We start from the raw sequence: 22286 nt of genomic DNA, 5'->3' as shown, positions 1-22286 counted from the left end.
AAGACGATTTGTGGCTCCCCGTACTGTGTTGATACACATCCCTATCAGTGAAACAGTGACTACAATGATTTCATTTAGATCTTATGTTGACAGTCTCCATTTCGAAAATTGATCTCAAGGTTCTGGACTTGCGGACCTGAATTCGAGACCAACATGAACATTCCTTCCGAAGACCCGTCTGAATCAGGCCGACTTGTACAGAGCGACGACCGACCATCAACCTTAGAAGACAGCACGTCCCGCAGAAATCCGCGCAGTAATGCGGCCACGGGCGCTTCGGCCGCTGGTGTACGCGCTCTCAGTGCGCAACTTGTGGCATTTTACTTCAGAGTTCCTGTCAAGGCGTTCTTTCGCACTCGGGTTGAGTAGGTATCCAGCTACTTCGCTTTAGGCATCGACTGTTGACTGACCCGATCTTTTCACTTTCCACAGTTACATGGTACACACTTCCTGACCTCCTTTTACCAACCCTTTTCGACATGGTCCCCCCGACAACTAATACAAAATATAATCATTATTTCCGCACAGGCGTTTGCGCGAGCTGTTTACCCACATCCAACTGGAGGCGGCCGCTGGTCACTACACACCACTACCCCAGGTTTACTCATACATGCAGTTCGAACATACGGATGGCGGTTCATACCAAACCAGGTTATGCCTCCACTGCTGGCTAATGCTGGGTAGGTGGGCCGAAAGTTCTCTGATTGGGGGAGAACAATTCAGCTGAACGTCTTTGACAGGGTCGGGGCTGTGCTATACACATCTTACCTCCAGATCCTGGGAACTTTGTACGAACCTGTCTCGCGAGGTGTGAGACGCACATATCCACCAGCTACCCCCGCCGATACTTTCATAGCGGGCTTAATTGCTGGGTCAATGCAGTCTATTGTAGCTGCTCCCCTAGATGCTCTACAGGTTCGCCTCAGAACCAACGACATCATCGAAGGTCGTTATCATAGCATGTGGCACTATGGCCAGCATAAACTTCAGCACATCGGACTACGTGGTATTTTCGCCGGCTGGACTCTCTCGTTTCTGCGTGACTCGTTTGGCAGTGCCGTCTTCTTTTCGTTCTTCGAGTACATCAAATCGCAGGCGTACTACTCTTTCCTCACTAGGTATTATGGCTCCTTACACTCTGATAAGGGGGGCTCATTACAATCAACCCAGTCCAGCGATCGTGGGGTGCCGCTGATCAAGCCGCATTATGCCTTGGAGCCCTGTTTCCTACTCGCCGCTGGCCTCACCGCATCTGTTGCTCAGCAGTCAATCCAATATCCAATAAATGCTGTACAGAACATACACGTTGCGCGGTTGGAATATCTTGACCATCAAGCAACTTTGCGCCCTCCGAAGAGGCAAATGCTGCAGATCTATTACTTAGCATACCAGGAAACGTATAAGCGGTGCAAAAGGAAAGCTGCTCGGGCTGGAGGCTGGATCAGATGGCTATATCGGGGATTCTTGGGAAATGCTCTTCGTCAAGTTCCCAGCACAAGTGCTGGACTCGTGATATTCGAATTGGTGCGACGCAAGCACGCGAACATGGCAGATGCCACATACATACGAAAAGATGGCTATGATATCCTGCTATCATGATAGCGCTCTCTGTCTCCGCTCTTCACTTATAATTGACGTTCGAACTCTCAAATGCAACGGAAATGCCATATGTTGCGCCGACAAGCACCTTGGCGGAATGAGGGCACAGTACAATTAGCGAAACATATCCCATGCGGCTTTCGCGCGCGCTTTGCCCTGATCAGGCGCTCATATTGCGATGGAACACGATCTGTCGCATCGTGCAAGTTGCATATGAACGGCACCGGTGGTTTTATCCATTTCACTTATACTAGCTCCTCCACCCGCTTCACCTATCTTTGTATATTTGCGAGTATTGTATGGAGCACTATGCATATTAAATTAGACATGTAAAAGAGCTCTATATCTGAGAAGCTATATGATGTTTTGTGCACTATACTGCGATTATTGTTATTATCACTTACCGCAATCTATTGGAAGAATGCGGATCCTTGTGATGTCATACCACAGGACACGATTTACTACGTTATATAAAGCATAAACGGTCAGACCGGTTGAGATCACAATTATATTCCCTTATTCCACTACTAGTCAAATGCTCTGACATCAATTCCTGATGAACCAGCCCTCAGCGTCATGATGTGAGGAACTCGAGAAGTTTGACGCATCCCGGCGTTTATATAACTACATAGTATGGACTACACCTCGGAAGCGAAATTCTCTCGAATCTTGGCGGCTCCACTCCTTTTCTTATAGCGCCCTGTAGACGTATCTTACGTCGCAAAACAGCTGCTTAGGGTATACTGTTTGTGTAATTTCAACACTGATACCACAGCGCTAGCAATGTGGCGTTGAGCATGGACTGCCGATTTTCGAGAATCTCGTTTCCAAGGAGTGTACGTACTCCGTATGGACTATGGGGCGAACACCGTACTTCAGTTCGGTTACGGCACTGCCCGGGGGAGAAGGTCCCCACTGGGCCACCTTGGCCAGAGCCCAGCAGCACCCAGTCTCGACTCTGCACTGTCCAGTAGTACGGAGTAGTCCCGGATTTGAGCAGCCTCGCCCTCCCGAGCCCCAAAACTCCTGGAGTGAGTGGAGTTCCGTGGTTGGGATGCCCTATGGAGTGCTAATCTTACATTCGTAGGTATCAGGAGTGAATCTACGGCCAACGTTGCCATCTTCACTTGCAGCTTGGACTCAATTGACTTTTGATGACTACCTACCTCAGCCACATACATACGGATAATAGGTTGAGATCCTACGGCGTCAGAACCGAATCTAAGTGCCTCAGTCACTGTGATACAAGGTTCATCTCACTTCTCGAGTACGGAGTAGGTAGCTTTCTGTTTGAGTAGTGGACTACCACCACTGCATAGCTAAATAAATGATTGCCCCAGAGTATCTACCCAAGCCGCAGAGCATTAGGTAACAGGCTGTCAACTGTCTAAGTTCCTTACGTGTGTATATTTCACTAGCCTGGGCCCCCAGGATCATCTATCCCCGAAAAGGAGTAACCCGTACTAGGTACTCCGTACTATCTACGCCTACGGAGTAGACTGGCTACCCCATACTCGCATAACTACGGAGTACTATTAAGTATTGACCCTGTTCTTTTCTTGGGCCGAGTCTTACCTTCGCTCCCTTTCTCACCCAGTCAATTCCACAATCGAAAGACCAAGTTCAAACTATCCCATCATCTGCCATATTGTTCTTTGTGACTTGTCGCGGTCGTCGTCCACCTGGACAGCTGTTCTATTGTTGGCTAGTGCTTCCCACCTGACCGTCACCCTGCCCTTTCGGCTGAATACCTAGCCTGGGATACCATCGTCATCCTGCATCGTCGGTCTTTTCCCTGTCGTCTCGTGAGCAGACTCTAAAGGACCATCGTCATTGCTTTCTCCTTAGGCTCGCATTTGTTAGTTTGGTTTAGCCGCAAGTATCCGATTTGGCTGGTCACTTCGGAATACCAGGCCGGGTCTTAGGCTGTCCTTTTGGCCCTTTCCGCATCACGAGACTGCCAGCGGGTGTCTTGGTTGATCTTCCAATTTGATGTGATGCTCCGGGTCAAACTCACGCGGCGGAACACGATCATTTGATGAAAGGTTATCGATACCCCAACTGACATCCAGTCATCCACCCCTTTCGATTCCCCACCAACGACAGGGCTGTTGACATCAGCCCTCAACCGCCAACATTCCTCCAACAACGTCGTCGCCGCACGCTTCTACAACCATACCCTTGCGGTCTTTACGATCTGTTTCCCAGAATCCGTTCGCACGGGCGTTAGAGTCTGCGAGCGAGAAGGGTAGCCGTCGGTCATCTATATCATCCTCGGCTCACTCCGTCGGATCGGATTTCTTGCTTTGGAGCGATACTGGAGATTTAGCAGAACAAATCGCGGATGCAGAGGGTCCTCTCAGAGCCCGACTCATAGAATCCCTGGATCGTGGGGGCTCCAGTCGAGCCGGGTCGAGGACACGGTTGAAACAGGCGAAACGTGTGCACTATCAGAACCAGCAGAGTACTGGCAACTCTGGCCTCGAGAAAATAGAAATACCACTACCCCCTCCAAGGAAGATATCACGCATTGAACGCTTGATCGCTGCGATAATGTCGCCAGGCAACCGGCATCTTACTCAAACGCATGGCTTGGTTGGGAGGCCACTGCTGTAAGGAACCTACCATATACGAGAGTGTCTCTAGATTCAACTGCTAATCTGGCATAGTTATTTCACGAGCGTATTTGTGTCATTAGGTGTCTTTTTGTTTGGCTATGATCAGGGTGTGATGTCGGGGATTATAACGTTCGTCTCGCCTCATGCGTGCTGAAACAGGTCATTAGTGGCAATCTGTACTAACCTAGAACCAGAGGCTTGTACTTCAAAGATTATTTCAATCAGCCATCCAGAGCGGAAATTGGCACAGTGGTTGCAATATTAGAAGTTGGGGCTTTTATTTCCTCTTTGCTCGTTGGGAAGATTGGCGACGTAATTGGTCGCCGCAGAACTATCCTCTATGGATCTATGGTGTTCTTCATCGGCGGCGCTTTCCAAACCTTTGCGACGGGGCTACCGATGATGATGGTAGGCCGTATAATTGCCGGTCTGGGTGTCGGGGCATTATCCACCATCGTCCCGGTGTATCAGTCTGAGATCTCGGTACCGTTACCCCATCTGTTTGTTCTCACAAAGTATACTATGGCTCATACTAATCATGGATCTGCAGCCTCCTCACAATAGAGGAAAGTTGGCCTGCATTGAGTTCACGGGGAATATCTTCGGATATGCTGCTAGTGTTTGGGTCGACTACTTTTGTAGCTTCATTGATAGTGACTTTTCCTGGCGCCTACCGTTGCTCTTGCAGTGTATTATGGGACTCCTCCTTGGCCTGGGGAGTCTCATTATTTGTGAATCTCCAAGGTAAGGCCGATCGATACCTTTTTTTTGTGCGGCGCAATTTGCGGAATTGGCTAATACATCCTGATTATTAGGTGGCTGCTGGATAATGACCATGACGAAGAGGGTATGGTGGTCATCGCCAACCTCTATGGTAAAGGGGATCTTCACAACCCGGAGGCCCAGAAAGAATACAGGGAAATCAAGATGAACGTACTTATCACCCGACAAGAAGGAGAACGGTCTTACGCCGACATGTTCAGGAGATATAACAAGCGCGTACTAATTGCAATGTCTGCGCAAGCCCTCGCGCAACTGAATGGGATCAATGTCATCTCATACTACGCGCCGCTGGTATTCGAGTCCGCTGGATGGGCCGGCCGCGATGCTATTCTCATGACTGGAATAAATGGCCTGATATATCTCGCATCGACGGTCCCTCCTTGGTATCTTGTGGACCGCTGGGGGAGGCGTCCCATACTTCTGTCTGGTGCCTTGGCTATGGTCCTTTCTCTGTCAGCGATCTCCTATTTTATTTTTATTGATATCAAGGCTACCCGAACCCTCACCGTTATATTCGTTGTGATCTACAATGCTGCTTTCGGCGCCTCATGGGGTCCTATACCGTGGCTGTACCCTCCCGAAATTCTTCCCTTAAGCATTCGTGCGAAGGGCGCCAGTCTCAGCACTGCAACCAATTGGGCCTTCAACTGGTTGGTCGGTGAGGTCACGCCTGTTCTTCAGGCTGCGATAAAATGGAGGCTGTATTTGGTTCATGCCTTCTTTTGTGCATGCAGTTTTGTTGTTGGTGAGCATTTCTGTCATTTCGCGCCGGCTCTCGACGACTGACATGGACTTTAGTTTGGTTTCTCTATCCCGAAACGAGTGGAGTCCGTCTGGAGGATATGGACCTGCTCTTCGGCGATGCAACTACCGCTATGCCAACTCCCGCCACTCAGGGCGAGCGTGGCTCCCTGATGAGTGCCGGCTCACCAGTCCCCTCGCTTGATATTAGGCGCCAGTATGGTCAGCATGGAGCCGATAGTGCCATCCCCGGCCTAAACATCAATCCTCCCAATATCACCTCTGATAACAATGGTAAAAGTGACCATACTGGCTCTCAAGATGACAGCGGAAGCCGACCCGAGGGGCTAGGGGGTTGGATATCGAATATAGTCAGCCGCAATAGGGGACCGTCGAACCGCCCACAGGACACTCAATATAGAAGGTTAGAGCAGGATGAAGAAGTCGAGCAGTAAAAAGCTGTTCTCGCTAAATAATCGTTCCTGCGACTTCCGTCAGCTCCGTTGCATGATAGATGCATTGCCCTCCCCGGCTCCACTACTGGTTTTTTTGTTTTCATTTTGTATGATCTGCAGCGTTTTCGGGTTGAAACTTGGTGATAGCGTGTCCCCACCGCAATCTTTTGTCTTACCGTTTCCTTTGGATTTGATCTCGCATAGACCTATTATCATATTGTGTCGCTATCTCCATATGGTGATTTTCTGACTAAAGGTATCAGTCAAGTTGCAACGCTTAATTTGTAGACATAGAGAAGCCCGGTTCATTTGATCATGGTGAGAGATGGTATAATATTTTATTTATCGGATAGACTATTCGTGTGATAAACCAGCATCCTTATTTGAGTTGGCTATTTTATTAAAAAGAAGTCCGGATGATTCTGGACCTTCAGAACGTTTCGCTGGATCTAGAGACTAGTGCTATGTAGATGTATGTACTGCCCTTTTAAGTGGTCTGGGCGGGCCGGCGGCACCTCGGCGGCGAGCGCTCAAAATGTACACCTATTAATAAATATTCTGCCGCGTAGATGCACACCTTCTGGCCAACTCGCCATTTTGGACTTCAACTTCATCCTTGATGTCGGACTTGCCCGTCCAACGCCTACTCATAACCTTCGCTCACCTGCTTTTGCTCCTGCTTACCGATCAACTTGTCCAATTGTTTCACTTTGGGGCCTTCAATTATTGAAGAACACTCTGTTTAGCTCGCCCACCTCCTATTCAATTGCAAAGGAAGCTTCGCAGTCTCCTGCCAGATATGAGTGTGCCGTACTATTAGTCGCCTATTCTTGCTTTCTTTTCCTGCTTCTCTTCTATCTTTACATTGTTTGCTTCCGAAAGCGGATCACTTTTTTCCCATCATCTCTCATCTTCCTGTACGTCTTCTTAGTAGGAATCGGTCACTATTTCCAGCATGGCTGATAACGGCTCTGCGTCAACCACCGGGGCGAGCTTGGCCTCCGATGTGCGACGTAGAAACGTTCCGCACACGGAAAGACAGAGCACGACTTCCAGCTTGGTCGAACTTGACGACAAAAAGGGAAAACAGCGGGTATGACCTTCTTGGCCGCATGTTCAGCTTCAGGCAGCTAATGCAGCTGTCTCATGAATAGCCAAAATCTCATCTTTCCGCTCTACTTGATTGGGAGCCTATGATTGCACCGATTCTTCTGACAGTCCTGTCAATGTTCACGCGTATGTACCGGATCGGCCGCTCAAATATCGTGACTTGGGATGAGGCGCAGTATGAACCAACCACATGTTCCGGATATAGGCTTTCGGCATAAGCTAACAACATCTCTAGTTTCGGAAAATTTGGGTCACATTACCTGAAACGCGAGTTCTACTTTGATGTTCACCCTCCGTTGGGAAAAATGCTTGTGGGCTTGTCGGGCCTTCTTGCCGGCTATAATGGATCGTTCGAGTTCAAATCCGGTGAAACGTACCCCGAGGACTTGAACTACACTTTCATGCGTTTATTTAATGCTGCCTTTGGTGTGGTGTGTGTTCCACTCGCCTATCTAACGGCAAGAGAGCTTGGCTTTCGGAGAGGTACAGTTTGGCTTGTGAGCCTAATGGTGCTTTTCGAAAACTCATATGCAACCATATCAAGATTCATACTGCTTGACTCTATGCTTCTTTGCTTCACGTTCACTACCACGTTCTGCTGGGCAAAATTCCATCGTTTGCAGCGCTCGAGTTTCTCCGTTGAGTGGTTTACCTGGCTTTTCCTGACCGGTATCAGTATCGGCTGTGTTTGTAGCGTCAAATGGGTTGGCCTTTTTTGTACTGCGCTTGTTGGTCTTTACACCATCGAAGATCTCTGGAATAAGTTTGGTGATCTAAAGATGTCGGAGGTTGTCCCCCATACTACTCACTGAATCATCGTTCTTGATGCTGACAGGTCACCAGGTCACGCTAGCTAAACATTTTGCGGCACGCGTGGTGGGCTTGATTCTTATTCCAGCCCTGGTATATGTCTTCTCGTTCTATATTCACTTCTTGATTCTAGAGAACAGCGGCCCAGGCGATGCGCAGATGAGCTCGTTGTTCCAAGCGAATCTTAAAGGTACCCAGGTGGGCAAAGACAGCCCTCTCGAGGTTGCCTTCGGCTCAAGAGTCACCCTCAAAAATATGGGATACGGCGGTGGACTTCTCCACTCTCATGTCCAGACCTATCCCGAAGGATCCTCGCAGCAACAAGTTACATGCTATCATCACAAGGACGCGAACAACGACTGGTTCATCTATCCGAACCGCAAAGAGCCGCAGTATGATGCGGATGCACCTCTCAAGTTTGTCGGTGATGGCGATGTTATCCGTCTGATTCACGGTCAGACAGGTCGAAACCTCCATTCGCATAACATTCCGGCTCCAATAACCAAGAGCCACCACGAGGTTTCTTGCTATGGTAACTTGACTATAGGAGACGATAAGGACCACTGGAAGGTTGAGGTCGTCGACGATGTGGCATCCAGAGACAGAAGTCGAATCAGGACTTTGACTACAGCCTTCCGATTACGACACCCTGTCCTAGGTTGTTATCTACGCGCCGGCAATACAAATCTTCCCCAATGGGGTTTCAAGCAGATTGAAACAACTTGCGTGAAGGAAAACAACCACCGCGACGTTTATACGCACTGGAATATTGAGACTCATACCAACGACCGTCGTATGTCATTCCACGCCTATTCTTGTTGCGGCCAACGCTAACATAATAACAGTTCCTCCTGGTGACCCTGGATCTTACAAGTCTCCCTTCTTTAAAGACTTCGTACATCTGAATGTTGCGATGATGACGTCGAACAATGCTCTAGTACCCGACCCTGATAAACAGGATGATCTTGCATCGAAACCATGGCAATGGCCGATACTTAATGTCGGTCTACGCATGTGCTCTTGGGACGAAAAGGTGATCAAATATTATCTCCTTGGCAACCCCGTTGTCTATTGGGGAAGTACTCTGAGTTTAGCTGTCTTCGGGCTGCTAGCTTTGTGGTACCTTGTGCGATGGCAACGCGGCTACAATGAGCTTAGCCAGGCAGACATTGATCACATTCATTTTGCCGGCTTGTATCCCGTTGTTGGCTGGTTTCTGCATTACCTGCCTTTCATCGCTATGGCCCGGGTCACCTATGTTCACCACTATTACCCGGCACTCTATTACGCTATTCTGACTTTCGGTTTCTGTGTCGATTGGCTCACTCAGTCTTTGAACTCCAAGGCTCGTTGCGCGGTTTATGGGCTTTTTTATATTCTGGTGATTGGAGTTTTCGCATACTTCCAAGTGATTGTTTTTGGTATCGAAGGCCCAAGTCAACAATGGCGTCACCTGAACTGGCTGAGCGGTTGGCGAATCGCTAACTGAGGGTCATCAATGGAGTGTCTTGACTTTCCTTCTTCACTTGCAGCATCCTGCTCCCTTCTCTTCTCAACCTCTTTGTCTCATACTATGTCCATTTGTTATTTGTTACACCAAAAGGAGCTTTTGTATTATTTATTGATCAGTGTGTGTTCTGCTCTCGCTCTTGGTAATATTTCATATATCGAAACGAAATAATCGAGGACTCCATTAAGCTCCGAGAGCAAAAGAACCATAGGATCACAAAGTAGCGTCGATCGACATGCCGTACTTACACATCAGGTTTAGGATGGGCACATTGATTAGCAACAACTTCCACCCAGACTATTGCCGCCCTTGCGCATCGCGTCATTCATTCCTAACGTAACGGTCTTGGGCATTTTGCTATTCGCACCGCCAGACGCACCGAAACTTTTCACGCCACTGCGACGGTCATTAAGATCATACTTGCCCGTTTCGATATTGCGGTAAATTCGCTCGGCAACTTCGAGAAACGCACGTTCCACTCCTTCGCCTGACTTGGCACTCGTCTCAAGGTAGCGCACAACATTGTTCATGCGGCACCATTCCTCTGCCTCCTCCTTAGTAACACGTCTTTGGTTCGAATCCAACCCATTTCCTGCAAGGTCACTCTTGTTTCCCACCAGAATAACAACGATGCCTTCTTCGGCAATTTGGCGTAAATCCTGAAGCCACTGGGTGCACGAGGTAAAGGTGACCGGTCGAGTGATATCAAATACAAGGAGCGCGCCGGAGGCACCCCGGAAGTACGATCGAGTTATGGACTTGTAGGTTTCCTGTCCAGCAGTATCCCAAAGGGATAACTTCATCTTTTTCTGTGTTTGCTGTACTTTTTGAGGAGGATTTGGCAGTCCGGAGACGACGAGTGTGTTGGAGTCCTCAAGATGCGCTAAGGACGGATCTTGGTCGGGAGGGACATCGTTGGGGAGGTGTATTTCAGGATCTGCTTCCAAATCTCTCGACGCAGGCGGGCCGACTGGAACAATGCGAGATCCAAACTCGACGCCGATTGTAACATCGTGCGTTGAAGAAAATCGACCCTCGCATAGTCGGATAGTCAGCTATAGCGAACATAAGACAGTTAACAAGGAACTTTCCAATACGTAGCTAGCGGCCACACTTACGCTGGATTTCCCGGTCCCGGAGTCACCAATACAGACAAGTTTAGCGATGTAATCCCATGGCTGTGACATGGGTACCGAAGTGTGTTGATACTGTCGCAAAGGGCGGAGAAGATATATTTCGGAGAATCGATTGCGCCACTTTAGACCACCATAGAGCTCATTTGGGGCTGTATTGCAGAGAAGCCGCAAACAAAGCGCGCGGCGTTGATTCAGAGGCGTCACCTAAAACCAATCTGCTCCAGGGCACTAGGAAGCTGGAGCATTGGGTTGCGGTTGCTTTGGAAGAGTCTCTTTAAGGTCTGAATGATGCGTGAGGTGGGCCGCCTACTTCAAGGCTGATGAGTCAGCTGTCACAATGACCGTGTCTTATGACGCCTGCAGTGTCGACCACACTCACTTCCCAATTCTTTATGCACAGGCTCTCGTCCATCACGTCTTTAGTCTAATATATACTTGCTCAGGGAGCCTGTAAACAACTCCTTTCTAACTGCTTCTTCACCGTAACACAGTCTCCTCAGGTAAATTATCATTGACTATAGTTGCTCACCGCTCCATATTCAAACTGCGATAAACTACGCATTCGAGAGCCCGAGGGGATTAGAAGGCACCGTGCCTATCCCCTTCTTACTTGAACTGGGAAATGTTTTCTGAATGTAAGTCACCCATGCTGCCATCGCTCAGTGCCAGTGCTGCCATAACTCACTCATGGACGCAGATGCCTCACGCTTCCTTGCTCAGTCGCAATCACGCATCGTACCTCGTCCCGATGAGAGACCTAGGAAGGATAGGAATCGAATAACACAGCAGCCTGAAAACTCCCGCTATTTGTCTTCCCGTTCCTTCCTGCATAGGAGACCGGCCGATCCATACCATTCCGGGGCTTCGCAGTTTTCGAATTTCGCCTTCGGTTCGCGAAATCTAGCACAACAAGCGCCTTTATTTCACAGTGCCACCGAGGACTTTCATGAGGAGGATGAAGAGGCCGAGCATGAGCGTGAAATAGCAGATTTCTATGCGCTTCAAAGATCAAGGCGGCATTTCGGTAGCAGCCATTTAAAAGACTCGGAGACTGATGAGGATGGCAGCAACTCCCTTGAAGCCAGCCCCAAACAGCCCCTTGACGGCCCAGGGGAGTGGCCTGGAATAGGAGTTGAGACAACATGGCGTACTGCCAGACCAGGCAGGGCGAGAGGTCGGTTTGATCTTACAGTGGTGGAGAAAGCTGATGGCGAAGAAAACTTCCTTCATGATAGCGAAAACCGGACAAAGAGTAACTTGGTCGATATTCGCCTCCAGGACACGTTGAAGTCTAGTTTTCGGTTAGAAGACGGTGACCAGCGTCGGCCTGAGGATGATAAACCACCCTCCGTTCAAAGATTTCGGGAGGTACCTCGAATGGATAGGTTAGGGATAAATACTTTGTCCACGCCTCATGAAGAAAGCGAACAGTCATTATTAGAAGACACCCAGCAGTCGCTCATTGAGCCCTCCCAACAAACTTCCGCGCCTCTTGGAAGGACCGAGTCCCCAGGCCACGATGTTTTCTGGGGGCATCTATTCCTGATATCATTGGCCTGTCTCTTTGCTACATCATTTCTTGTTTACTTACACACCTCTCCGCCATCCAGAGACAAGGCTAAATTGGGGGATACAATATATCTGACTCTCCATGGCTCCTTTTACCGCCTCGGCATTTATACCCTGGTTTCGATCTTTATTTCATTATTATGGCTCGCTCTGCTACGGTCATACGTACGCCCCTTGGTTTACATGATTATATTCGTTGTCCCAGTGATCCTCTACTCATTTTTCTTGTACCCTTTTATTTCGAGTTTCCGGAGCGGCTCCAGTGCTCAGGACAAAATTATGCGATTCGGATCGTTCGTCCCATTCGCCATGGCCACAGCTTGGGTTTACAACGTTATACGAAGTCGTCATTCCATAGGAAAGGCAATTAGCATTCTTGAATTTGCGTGTCGGATCCTCGCCACCAATGCAGAGCTGTTACTCCTTGGTCTAGGCAACCTTGTTCTTATCGTCTCCTGGACATGGGTATGGATGCTAATGTTCACTCGGGTATTTCTCGGGGGGCATATGTCCACGCCGAATTCGTTTATTGTTAACGTCAGCAGCTGGTGGCTGGGGGCCTTCTTTGTCCTTGTGTATTTGTGGTCTCTTGGGGTCATTGCAGGCATTCAGCGAGCAGTCACGGCAGCAACAGTAAGCCAGTGGTATTTCCACCGGTTTACAAACCCAACGCCAACCTCTAGGCAAGTAGTTCAGGCGGCCACAATCCATTCATTGACGGCTTTATTCGGTACAATATGCCTGTCTCGACTGATATCGTTACTGATTCGCATACCCTTTCTGGTACTCCCCAGACGGATTGCATCGATTTTGAGTTTGTTTACCTATGCTTTTGTTCCCGCTCCAATCACCGGGCTCACAAGTCCTCTCGCGCTCACATATGCTGCGATACATTCTCAGCCTCTTGCCCTCTCTGCGCGCGGTCTCACTCAGATGACGAACCTCGCGCCGTCAGTAGCGACAACGTCGCTACATCCTAGATCGTTTTCCAGGTCTGGCGAAAATCAGTCGCATCTTCTTCCTTATAAACTTTCGAAGCTTATACTTCATGCCGTCCGCCTCATGATGTCCCTTGCCCTTGGGTTTGGAGGTTGGGTAAGCACTGCTAGAAGCTTGAGAGTGCCCACAGATCACGGAGTGCTAAGGGGGAGCATATACGCTTATATTGTCGGCTTGATTGCAGGAGCAATCGGCTGGAGTGTCCTCGGAGCAATCGAAGGCGTGGTCGCAGATATTGTGGATGCATCCATCATATGCTGGAGTAGCGAGGTTGGAGCTTATGGCAGGGAAGCGAGGTATTGCCGTGAAGCTGGTTGGTTATTTGGTCAGGAACCCAACCCTGAATCTCGCTACCCGGCGTAGCCCTAGTGCTTTGATATCCGATGGCTTACGGAGTGACTGTTCAATGATACGAAGTTATTAGCCACTGTTACCGTGTTTTCTAGCAACAGATTGTTTCGCCTTTATTCTGGGCACTTCAAGGTCATTCATCCATTTTAGCGTGGTTAACATACAGTGTTTAGAAACGGGATGGGATTGGTACTCTCAGAATATGATGATATTATGATACGCTCAATCGCTATAGACAAAAGATAGGATTCTCAAGCAAAGATGTAAACCCGTGGTATCATAAAAAAAAACGCAACGATTGAAGGAAACAAGAAAGAAAGGAGATATGAAGAAATCGTACCATGTACGCCCGCAGCCATGCAAGCAGGATTTACCCTGGATGCTGGGAGCATGGGCGGCCCCAGCCTGGGCTAGCTCTGTGAATAGCTAGCTGGCAACAGACAAAGGGCCGGTCGGAATGTCGATAGGAGTTGATTGTTCATGCAAGGCATTTTTCATAACAAGATAGAAGCAAGCGGCTATATATCAAGCTTACCACGCCAGTTGATATTTTCTCTTGCACACCATTCACTCAGAAGAGCACAACTAAAGCGGACGATTTCAAGCGGCGTACTTGTTTTCCCAAGCGGTAAATATATCTCACCGGAGTAATTTCCGGGTTGCAACCGTTTCTTGCCCTGTTCGCAGTAATTCCTGGCGCGTTTCGACCAAGTCTCGGGGAACTCTCGAGCAAGGATATCTTCCGAGAGGCCGCGAGAGCCATCGAACCACAATCGTTGAGACTCTCTGTAACAATCTGGGAGCCGAGTTTTCAGCTCAAGGAAGTCTTTGAAAGTTTTCTTGTTATCTTCTGGGTGAACGGGTTGCCCGTCGCTTGCTGGGGTGGGAACCGGAGTGTGCTCGCCTGGTATAGGCGTGACAGCAAGACGCTCCAGGTCGAGAGCATGAATAGCATCGTAAGAGACAGCACCCAGTATGAGACAGAGGCTATGAAGGGGTGGATAAGAAAGGCTTTTCTTTTTGACAACCCGCCAGTATGCGATAATAGATAACCAAGTCGACGAATCGCCAATCTGACGTGAAATAACTTTAGACTGGTCCTCCGCAATAAAAGCAAGTACAAAACATATGATAGCCTCAATCGCGGTGGCCGCAGCGAGCTTTTCATCAGTGCTAGCAACCTTGTCTTTGGCCGTATGTCGATCAGCGGCATGTTTCAGCTCTCGGCCCAGGTTCCCATACTTCTGATACTCCTCCTTCCAAGCCCGACGCTCACCATTCCTATCCGCACTGCCTGGCTGAGATGGCGATTGCGTAGTTGCATTTGAAGTTGACAAATCCGCAGGCGCTTTTCGAGGGGCCGGATAAGAATGCCCTTTGACATCATTGCTGACCGCTTCATGTCGGGAGGGATGTTTAAGCTCTTTCGCCGGCGTTAATGATGCTGGCCTTGCTTTCTCCTGTTGTGTTTGGCTCAAAGCCAGCGTCTGTGGTTTCTCAGCACCTGCTAACCGTGGCTCTTTCGAGCGATCTTTGATGGAAGAATTTGCCTGACTGCCCGCCGCATGCTTCGACCTGCCATCTAAATAAGCGAATTTGCTGGTATGACTAGGTGTCGTGGCTTTAGCTTGACCAGGTTTTGTTGAATGAGTCACTTCTCGCTCAACTGCATCTGGCATGGGTGAGCTTTGACGGGACAGCTTCCTCTTCCCAGAAAATTTGAGGAGGGCCTCAACACGCTTCCTGTTCGACTTTCCGTATTTCAGCCTCACAACAAACCGAGGTCCCGATGATGAAGCCTGGATATATTTGGTGCTGGATGGCCGTGATGTTCTGTTATCCCCTTGGGACTGTGAATGGGCATTTTCAACTGTGTGAGAACTAGACTTCGCAGTCTCTACATCTTTTATCACGCTCATCTCAGGCCACGAGCGTGGTGATTTGCTGTAAATATTGGAGGTGCTAGTAGCATTTGTTGATCCCGACTGTGAGGCACCGCGTGCAGACGACTTTTCCTTCTGTGCTTGCAACTTTGCAGTGTCGCTATTCCCAGCGGACTCCGGCTGCGAGTCCGAAGCCAGAGGTTCACTTCCAAGCTTAGCCAGCTCTCTTTCAAGATCTGGCGGCAAGGTAGGAGAGAGAAGTCGAGGTAATCGCGGAGTGCTCGAAACTGGAGGGAGAGTCGGTGACAAGAGCTCTGGAAGCCCACTCCCATTGGATAGTTCTGCTTTGGGTTGAGGTGTTGGAGGATCGGGCGATAACTTTCGTCTCTTCGCGGGCGCGCTGTCTTGAGCCAGCAGGCCCTGACGATCATGTTCACGGTCCGAGGGGCGCTTGCGGTCTACATATTCAGGATCAAATTGAGAGGCGGATTTTGAGGACGGGCGGGTTTTTGGCGGTCTGTGATGGTTGTCGCTATTTGGAATATATTTGGGAGTATGAATATCGTTGGGAACTTGAAGGGTGGAGGCACCCTGATGGCTGGCAGCTTCTTGATTCACTGGTGAAGGCGAAGTACCGTTCTTCCTCTTATGTCTATAATCATGCAGACTGATTTTTCTTCTCGCCGAATTGCTGGATGGCGTACTAGTGGCACTCTGAGGCCGCGAGCGTGGATCGGCCATTACGCTGCCTGTGGCGTCAGACCAATCCCCCACAGCTACCAAGAGAGAATCGCTTTCGTCGTGGGTCAAGAATGTCATATATTGTAACTGTTGTTCCTCCGGAGCGAATGGTCCGTCATTACCCACTGCCCAATTGTTGACAAAGCGGTTGCCGAGTCGAAAGGGCACATCAGTGGGCAGGGTGAGGAGAAAAGGATAGAAAGGGAGGACCTTTTCACGGAGACGCTTCAACCGCCGATCAACCAGGCCTTGTTCGGCTTGCGTCGACCGTCCACGAATAGATGCTGAAGGTCTAACAGAGTTGTCGGTGGAGCGAGACGACATTGCAGTCCTCTCGGTGACGGACAACCACCGCGATAAATCCTAAGGCAAAGGACTCCACAAAGACCTTGAAATAATCTATATGACAGCCCTTTTTGGATATAGAACGAGTCAAATCTGTTCAGAAACTGCAATGCGCTAAGAGTAATTTGCGGAACGTTGGGGTCACACCATAGAAAGTACAACACAGCGAGCTGATGCAGATAGAGGACGCGAACCGTTTATTAAGGTCGCTTTCCCCCCTCCCCCCATTCAAGTCGTGTATTGAGAAGTACTGTTAAGCGCGGGTCGAATCTCATCGCACCAGACAAGCGCGGAGAAAGGCAGCCGTTTCCGAAGCCCACAGCTATGCGTTTGTACCGTGACAATTGTGCGTACCAAGTACGGGATATACAGCAAACGAGGGTGCGTATCACGCAAATATCATAGACAATAAGACGTGCCGCCCGCACAAATAATCAGCAATAATCTGCCCGCGAATGATGGTGAGAAGCTATTGCGGAACGCCTGGGGCCATTGGGGGGTTGGAGCCTCCTCCGCCAGGATAAGTGTGGGAAAATGTGCTCATAAATATCAGATCCAAAAGAAAGAGTGAATGAAACAGTGGAGTAAGCAAATATAGAGGGAAGAAACCGACCTCCATACTCCGTACGAGGGTGTGGCTAAGTAGGGAAAAGACAGCGGGACTCTAGTGTCAGGCGGAGGGAGGGCTTGGCAGCGCCTTACGGTAGCGGTTCCTCCTTGTTCGACCCCGAGTACTCTGTACCGTAGGGCACTCCTGCCTGTGCTACCCTACCTACACTTTGATTTACTGGAAAATGTGGCTCTGCGTGCTGTGGCTGCTCGAAATGTTTCACTCAGCCGAGTCAACGGAGTAATAAGTGAGGAATCGCCTGGCCTTGATAAAGCCCGCAGACCAGTGTCGCACAAAGTCGTACACCTTGACTGTGGTAACCGGCTATTGAAGGATCATCGATTGAGTGCCTCGTAAAATCTATGAGCTTGCAGAGTAAGAGGTAAGAAGTTGCTCAACCCTCACAGTTCAAATGCAACCTACAGCTGCTCAAATTGACTCTGGCTCAGTTCTGACAAATTGTAGAGTTTCTTAATGAATATGAAATGTCAATACTATGTGTTTATTGATCGGGGTCAATGTCCGAGTCGTACACATCTTTTGGCTATGAGCGATCATCGGCCGCAAACTTCTCAAGCCAAAAGGCTCTGTAATGCTTTTGGTTACCGATCCGTGATATCTCGTCCACTTCCTCAGGCGTTAGGTGGAATTTTAGCACATCCAGGTATGTACTCAGGCGAGACTCTTTCCCGCTGGTGGTGATGGACACGGTGCCACGATCAAGTGACCACCTCAGAAGAATTTCTCCCTCGCCAACACCATACTTCCCAGCAAGTTTCGACAACAATGGATCTAAAGGCCCCCCCTTAGCTCGAGTGGCTGGTGTGAGCGGTCCATAACTTGCTGTTGTGATTCCCTTCTCCTCTTGATACGGAATGAGGGAACCATGCTGCAGATACGGGTGGTATTCAATCTGGTTGATCGCTGGCAGGATCTTTGCGGATTGCGCGATCGTCTCCAAATGGCTCTCAAGAAAGTTGGATACCCCAACCGCTCGGGCTTTGCCCGCTTGCTTCACCTTCTCCATAGCCGCCCAGGCATCTTGAAGTTCACTTGGAGATTTGGCGAAAAAGGGCTGGTGTATCAAGTAACTAGGTGCAACGGTTCAAAATCGATGATTAGAAACAGCAGCAAAGGAGTGGCACATACAGGTCAACATAGCTCAGTTGAAGCTTGGCTAAGCTATCATCGAGTGCCTTGGGAATATCGGCAATGTTCTGGTTCACCTTCGTTGTCACGAATAATTTTTCTCGCGGGACACCACACTCTTTGATTGCAACGCCCAACTCCTGCTCCGTACCGTAAACCTCGGCGCCATCCAGGTGGTGATATCCTAATCGGATAGCGGTTTTAACCGATTCAACCAATTCGCGATTGACACCAGTATCGCCCACTTTTTTGAACCAGGCAGTGCCAGTTCCATATCCGATCTGGATCCATTTGATTAGAAAGAGGGTACGCTTGAGGACGGAAGTCTCCATACCACGGGGATCGATGTGCCATCTTTCAATTGCGTGGTGGGAATCGATGTCAAGGTCATGGTTGCTGCAGAGAACTATATGGCAAATCTGGTATCATGGATGCTGCAAGCTACAGCACTGCAAAGATCTCTATCATGTGGAGGCGACTCCGGCCCTTTTATGTACTATGTAGTAGACATACGTGAGCTTGGGTACGGATCGGATCACGGAGTACTGTGCAAGATGATCTCAACTGTGGAGAGCGGTGCCGTTCCGTCCAGTGCGTCCACGCCCAAGCCCCGGGCTGCCGGGCATCATCTCCAATTCTCCATGCTCTATCCATTATTCGCCAATCGCCATAACTATCTCAACAACTGCAGCGCAGATTGCGTCTTTCCATTACTAATTTCAACCCTGCAAATTCCGGTTGTCGGGGGAAGATGGTACAGATAGTACGGAGTACCCTGTAGTATTGGTCTAGACTGCAAAATCATATGTCGTGAGATGGAGAATCAGTGCGGGGTGCACCACATAGATCTGTTGGCCTTTGCCCCTCACTCTAAGGACAGAGGGCTTCAGGACAGGCTCGAAAAACATCTATCTACAGCCATTGCCCGCAAAACAGACGTATATCAAGCCTTCGAGCTAGTAATTGGAAGCTGTTTATTGTGACCTGGACATGATGTCACGCTTGGCTTTGGCTTCTCCCGAGGCTTCGGCGGCATCTCGACTCAATTCATTAGTAACGATGTAAGAGCCGGTTCGAAAATCGGTAATCATCATTTTCACATTGTTCAGCTGACTCCATCACTGCTTTCACCACCACCATTTTCAGTAAGTGCGCGGTTATATGTCTTTTCGCGCGGCTTTTTCGCAAGCAAAGGTCCTCCGGAGCCGTCTAAACAAAATGGCTTCACAAGTTTCCAACACAGAGTCGAGTCACAGATGTTCTCTGACAGAGCTTTCCAAGTCAAATGTATTTACATCCAAACTTCCTCCAGATCCAGGCTTTGAGACGCCTCAGGCGTCTCACAAGGCTCGGAGAGAGAGACTCTACCCGCGCACCGTGAAGGGTGCGGCGTTCACCTTTGTCCGCCCCGAAACAACCGAGGATCCAGAGCTCTTGGGAGTCAGCCCCAGGGCGTTGAAAGACCTTGGGCTGAAGGCTGGCGAGGAAAACACGGCGCTATTCAAGGCAGTTGTTGCGGGGAATGAGTTCTTCTGGGATGAGGAGAACGGAGGGGTATACCCATGGGCGCAATGCTACGGAGGTATATTGTCCAGCATCAAGCTTAACTGCATTATGAAAAGGCCATGATGCTAAAAAAATTTCAGGTTGGCAATTGTACGTCGCATAGACTACCTTACCAAATCCGAGTTATTGACAAAAGGGCAGTGGTTCATGGGCTGGCCAGCTCGGAGACGGTGTAAGTTTGGCAATTCTCCAGACCGGTTAAAGTAACAGACGCTGAACGCTAGCAGCGCGCCATCAGCCTCTTTGAGAGCACAAATCCAAGCACAAACATCCGCTACGAAGTTCAGCTCAAGGGAGCTGGAAGGACGCCCTACTCCCGCTTCGCAGACGGTAAGGCTGTGTTGCGATCCAGTATTCGTGAATATATTGTGTCAGAAGGTATGGTAAGAATACCGCTAGATGGACATGCATTGAGTGATGAAAACATGTAGCTCTCAATGCGCTTGGCATCCCTACCACGCGAGCGTTGTCGCTCTCTCTCTTACCAAGGGCAAGAGTCTTACGCGAACGCATTGAGCCCGGCGCTATAGTTTGTAGGTTTGCTGAATCCTGGCTTCGATTCGGCACCTTCGACCTTCCGCATTCGCGTGGTGACCGAGATATGATCAGGAAGCTTGCAACTTACGTTGCCGAAGATGCATTTAAAGGATGGGAATTCTTACCCGGTGCTGTATCTCTAGGTCAAGATCAACTGGATGATTCCGTGGAGGAGCCTCCCCGAGGCCTTCCACGGGATCTAACACAGGAGCACCAAGGTGTGGAGGAAAATCGATTTGCAAGGCTTTACCGGGAGATTGCCCGACGCAATGCAAGGACTGTAGCCGCATGGCAGGCATACGGCTTCATGAATGGGGTCCTGAATACGGACAACACATCCATTTACGGGCTATCGCTCGATTACGGTCCCTTCGCTTTTATGGATAACTTCGATCCACAGTATACCCCAAATCATGACGATCACATGTTGAGATACTCCTACAAGAACCAGCCATCGGTAATCTGGTGGAACCTGGTCCGGCTAGGAGAATGTCTCGGAGAACTTATCGGTGCCGGGCCCCAGGTCGACGACGAAACCTTCGTGAAGCAGGGAGTTACAGAGGATGCCGCACCGGCTCTCATCAAGCGAGCAGAAACCATCATCGAGCGGACCGGCGATGAGTATAAAACGGTCTTTCTCAATCACTACAAGCACCTAATGAGCAGGAGACTTGGCCTCCAGACTCAAAAGGAGTCGGACTTCCAGGAACTCTTCTCTGAACTCCTCGACACACTAGAAGCGTTAGAGCTCGATTTCAACCATTTCTTCAGGCGCCTTTCAAGCGTGCCTCTCGCTGGACTCGAAACAGAAGCAGGCAGAAAGGAAGTGGCGCCCCGGTTCTTCCATGCTGAAGGCCACGGTGGCATAGGCTACTCCGAAGATTCGGCGCGGGAGCGCATTGCCAAGTGGCTCGACAAGTGGCGCCAGCGTATCCTCGAGGATTGGGGATCTGATGCCTATGCCGACGTCAAACGTCAGAGATCTATGAGAGACGTTAACCCGAACGTACGCAATCCCTTTCTGCTTCTGTTCCTGAACAGCGCAGCTGACTCCTTGCACCTTTAGTTCATTCCACGGGGCTGGATCCTTGATGAAGTGATTGAGCGTGTTGAACGCCGTGGGGATCGGGAGATTCTTGGAAGGGTGATGAATATGGCGCTCAATCCGTTTAATGAGGAATGGGGCTTGAACAAGGATGAGGAAGAGCGGTTCTGCGGAGACGTTCCGAAGTTCCAGAGGGCTATGATGTGTAGCTGCAGCTCATAGAGTGTAAATATAGCCATTTAGGTTCCCTAGGTATATATGTAATAGTATCGTCGTTAATTCGATGTTCGTGACGGGATAGGTCAGTCAGTCACTATAGCTCTCAAGTTTCGACCCGTATTTGGTGAGATAGATTGGCCAAAACAAGAGTGACGGAGAATGAAGGGCATGAGAAGTAAGTATCATTATTGATTTTTCTTCTCAAAAGCTATACATCGCGCACAAATCCACCATGCTCCCTTTTTATCCCCTTTTTCTCTTTTTCATTCGATATTTTTGTTCCCTAAGTCTTCCGCAATACACAAGAGCATCCATCCCATCAATCCATTCATCCACAACCGAAAGAGTAACTCCCCAGTCTTGAAAATAATTACCTGATCTCTAGTGGCTTGAGAGATACACGAGGCAGGAAAGTCGTAAAGGTATGACTCAATAGTACAGGGATATCTCTTAAATAGATATCTTGGTTAACCGACGGGGTTTAAGTCATTTCAGAACCGGGTTCGTAAG

General features: G+C 49.4%; 8 protein-coding genes across 8 annotated transcripts; 5 read left to right on the top strand and 3 right to left on the bottom strand.

The window, feature by feature from the left end:
• Positions 1-153: 153 nt before the first annotated feature.
• Positions 154-1599, top strand: DSM5745_08944 (putative mitochondrial carrier protein; the record flags this gene model as incomplete). The annotated part of the gene is made up of 4 exons (XM_026750960.1): positions 154-365; positions 433-439; positions 529-680; positions 741-1599. The coding sequence occupies 4 exons, from the start codon at positions 154-156 to the stop codon at positions 1597-1599; spliced, it is 1230 nt and encodes a 409-aa protein (XP_026600973.1).
• A 2553-nt stretch (positions 1600-4152) lies between these two features.
• Positions 4153-6196, top strand: DSM5745_08943 (putative MFS monosaccharide transporter; the record flags this gene model as incomplete). Its single annotated transcript, XM_026750959.1, has 6 exons — positions 4153-4211; positions 4269-4346; positions 4412-4700; positions 4768-4961; positions 5033-5745; positions 5799-6196. The coding sequence occupies 6 exons, from the start codon at positions 4153-4155 to the stop codon at positions 6194-6196; spliced, it is 1731 nt and encodes a 576-aa protein (XP_026600972.1).
• A 955-nt stretch (positions 6197-7151) lies between these two features.
• On the top strand, positions 7152-8950 carry pmt2 (protein O-mannosyl transferase; the record flags this gene model as incomplete). The annotated part of the gene is made up of 4 exons (XM_026750958.1): positions 7152-7289; positions 7351-7481; positions 7542-8094; positions 8150-8950. The coding sequence occupies 4 exons, from the start codon at positions 7152-7154 to the stop codon at positions 8948-8950; spliced, it is 1623 nt and encodes a 540-aa protein (XP_026600971.1).
• A 951-nt stretch (positions 8951-9901) lies between these two features.
• Positions 9902-10813, bottom strand: DSM5745_08941 (uncharacterized protein; the record flags this gene model as incomplete). Its single annotated transcript, XM_026750957.1, has 2 exons — positions 9902-10681; positions 10745-10813. The coding sequence occupies 2 exons, from the start codon at positions 10811-10813 to the stop codon at positions 9902-9904; spliced, it is 849 nt and encodes a 282-aa protein (XP_026600970.1).
• A 636-nt stretch (positions 10814-11449) lies between these two features.
• On the top strand, positions 11450-13693 carry DSM5745_08940 (uncharacterized protein; the record flags this gene model as incomplete). Its single annotated transcript, XM_026750956.1, has 1 exon — positions 11450-13693. The coding sequence occupies one exon, from the start codon at positions 11450-11452 to the stop codon at positions 13691-13693; it is 2244 nt and encodes a 747-aa protein (XP_026600969.1).
• Positions 13694-14199: 506 nt separating this feature from the next.
• Positions 14200-16629, bottom strand: DSM5745_08939 (uncharacterized protein; the record flags this gene model as incomplete). The annotated part of the gene is made up of 1 exon (XM_026750955.1): positions 14200-16629. The coding sequence occupies one exon, from the start codon at positions 16627-16629 to the stop codon at positions 14200-14202; it is 2430 nt and encodes an 809-aa protein (XP_026600968.1).
• Positions 16630-17804: 1175 nt separating this feature from the next.
• DSM5745_08938 (aldo/keto reductase) lies at positions 17805-18800 on the bottom strand (the record flags this gene model as incomplete). The annotated part of the gene is made up of 3 exons (XM_026750954.1): positions 17805-18351; positions 18410-18690; positions 18744-18800. The coding sequence occupies 3 exons, from the start codon at positions 18798-18800 to the stop codon at positions 17805-17807; spliced, it is 885 nt and encodes a 294-aa protein (XP_026600967.1).
• An 827-nt stretch (positions 18801-19627) lies between these two features.
• Positions 19628-21779, top strand: DSM5745_08937 (YdiU domain protein; the record flags this gene model as incomplete). The annotated part of the gene is made up of 6 exons (XM_026750953.1): positions 19628-19991; positions 20056-20065; positions 20117-20147; positions 20203-20353; positions 20407-21518; positions 21579-21779. The coding sequence occupies 6 exons, from the start codon at positions 19628-19630 to the stop codon at positions 21777-21779; spliced, it is 1869 nt and encodes a 622-aa protein (XP_026600966.1).
• Positions 21780-22286: the final 507 nt, after the last annotated feature.

The sequence above is a fragment of the Aspergillus mulundensis genome (genome assembly GCF_003369625.1).
Source record: "Aspergillus mulundensis strain DSM 5745 chromosome Unknown scaffold_10, whole genome shotgun sequence".
NCBI classification, from domain to species: Eukaryota; Fungi; Ascomycota; class Eurotiomycetes; order Eurotiales; family Aspergillaceae; genus Aspergillus; species Aspergillus mulundensis.
The sequence above is the reverse complement of the archived record's forward strand: the minus strand, read 5'-3'. Positions and strand labels throughout refer to the sequence as shown.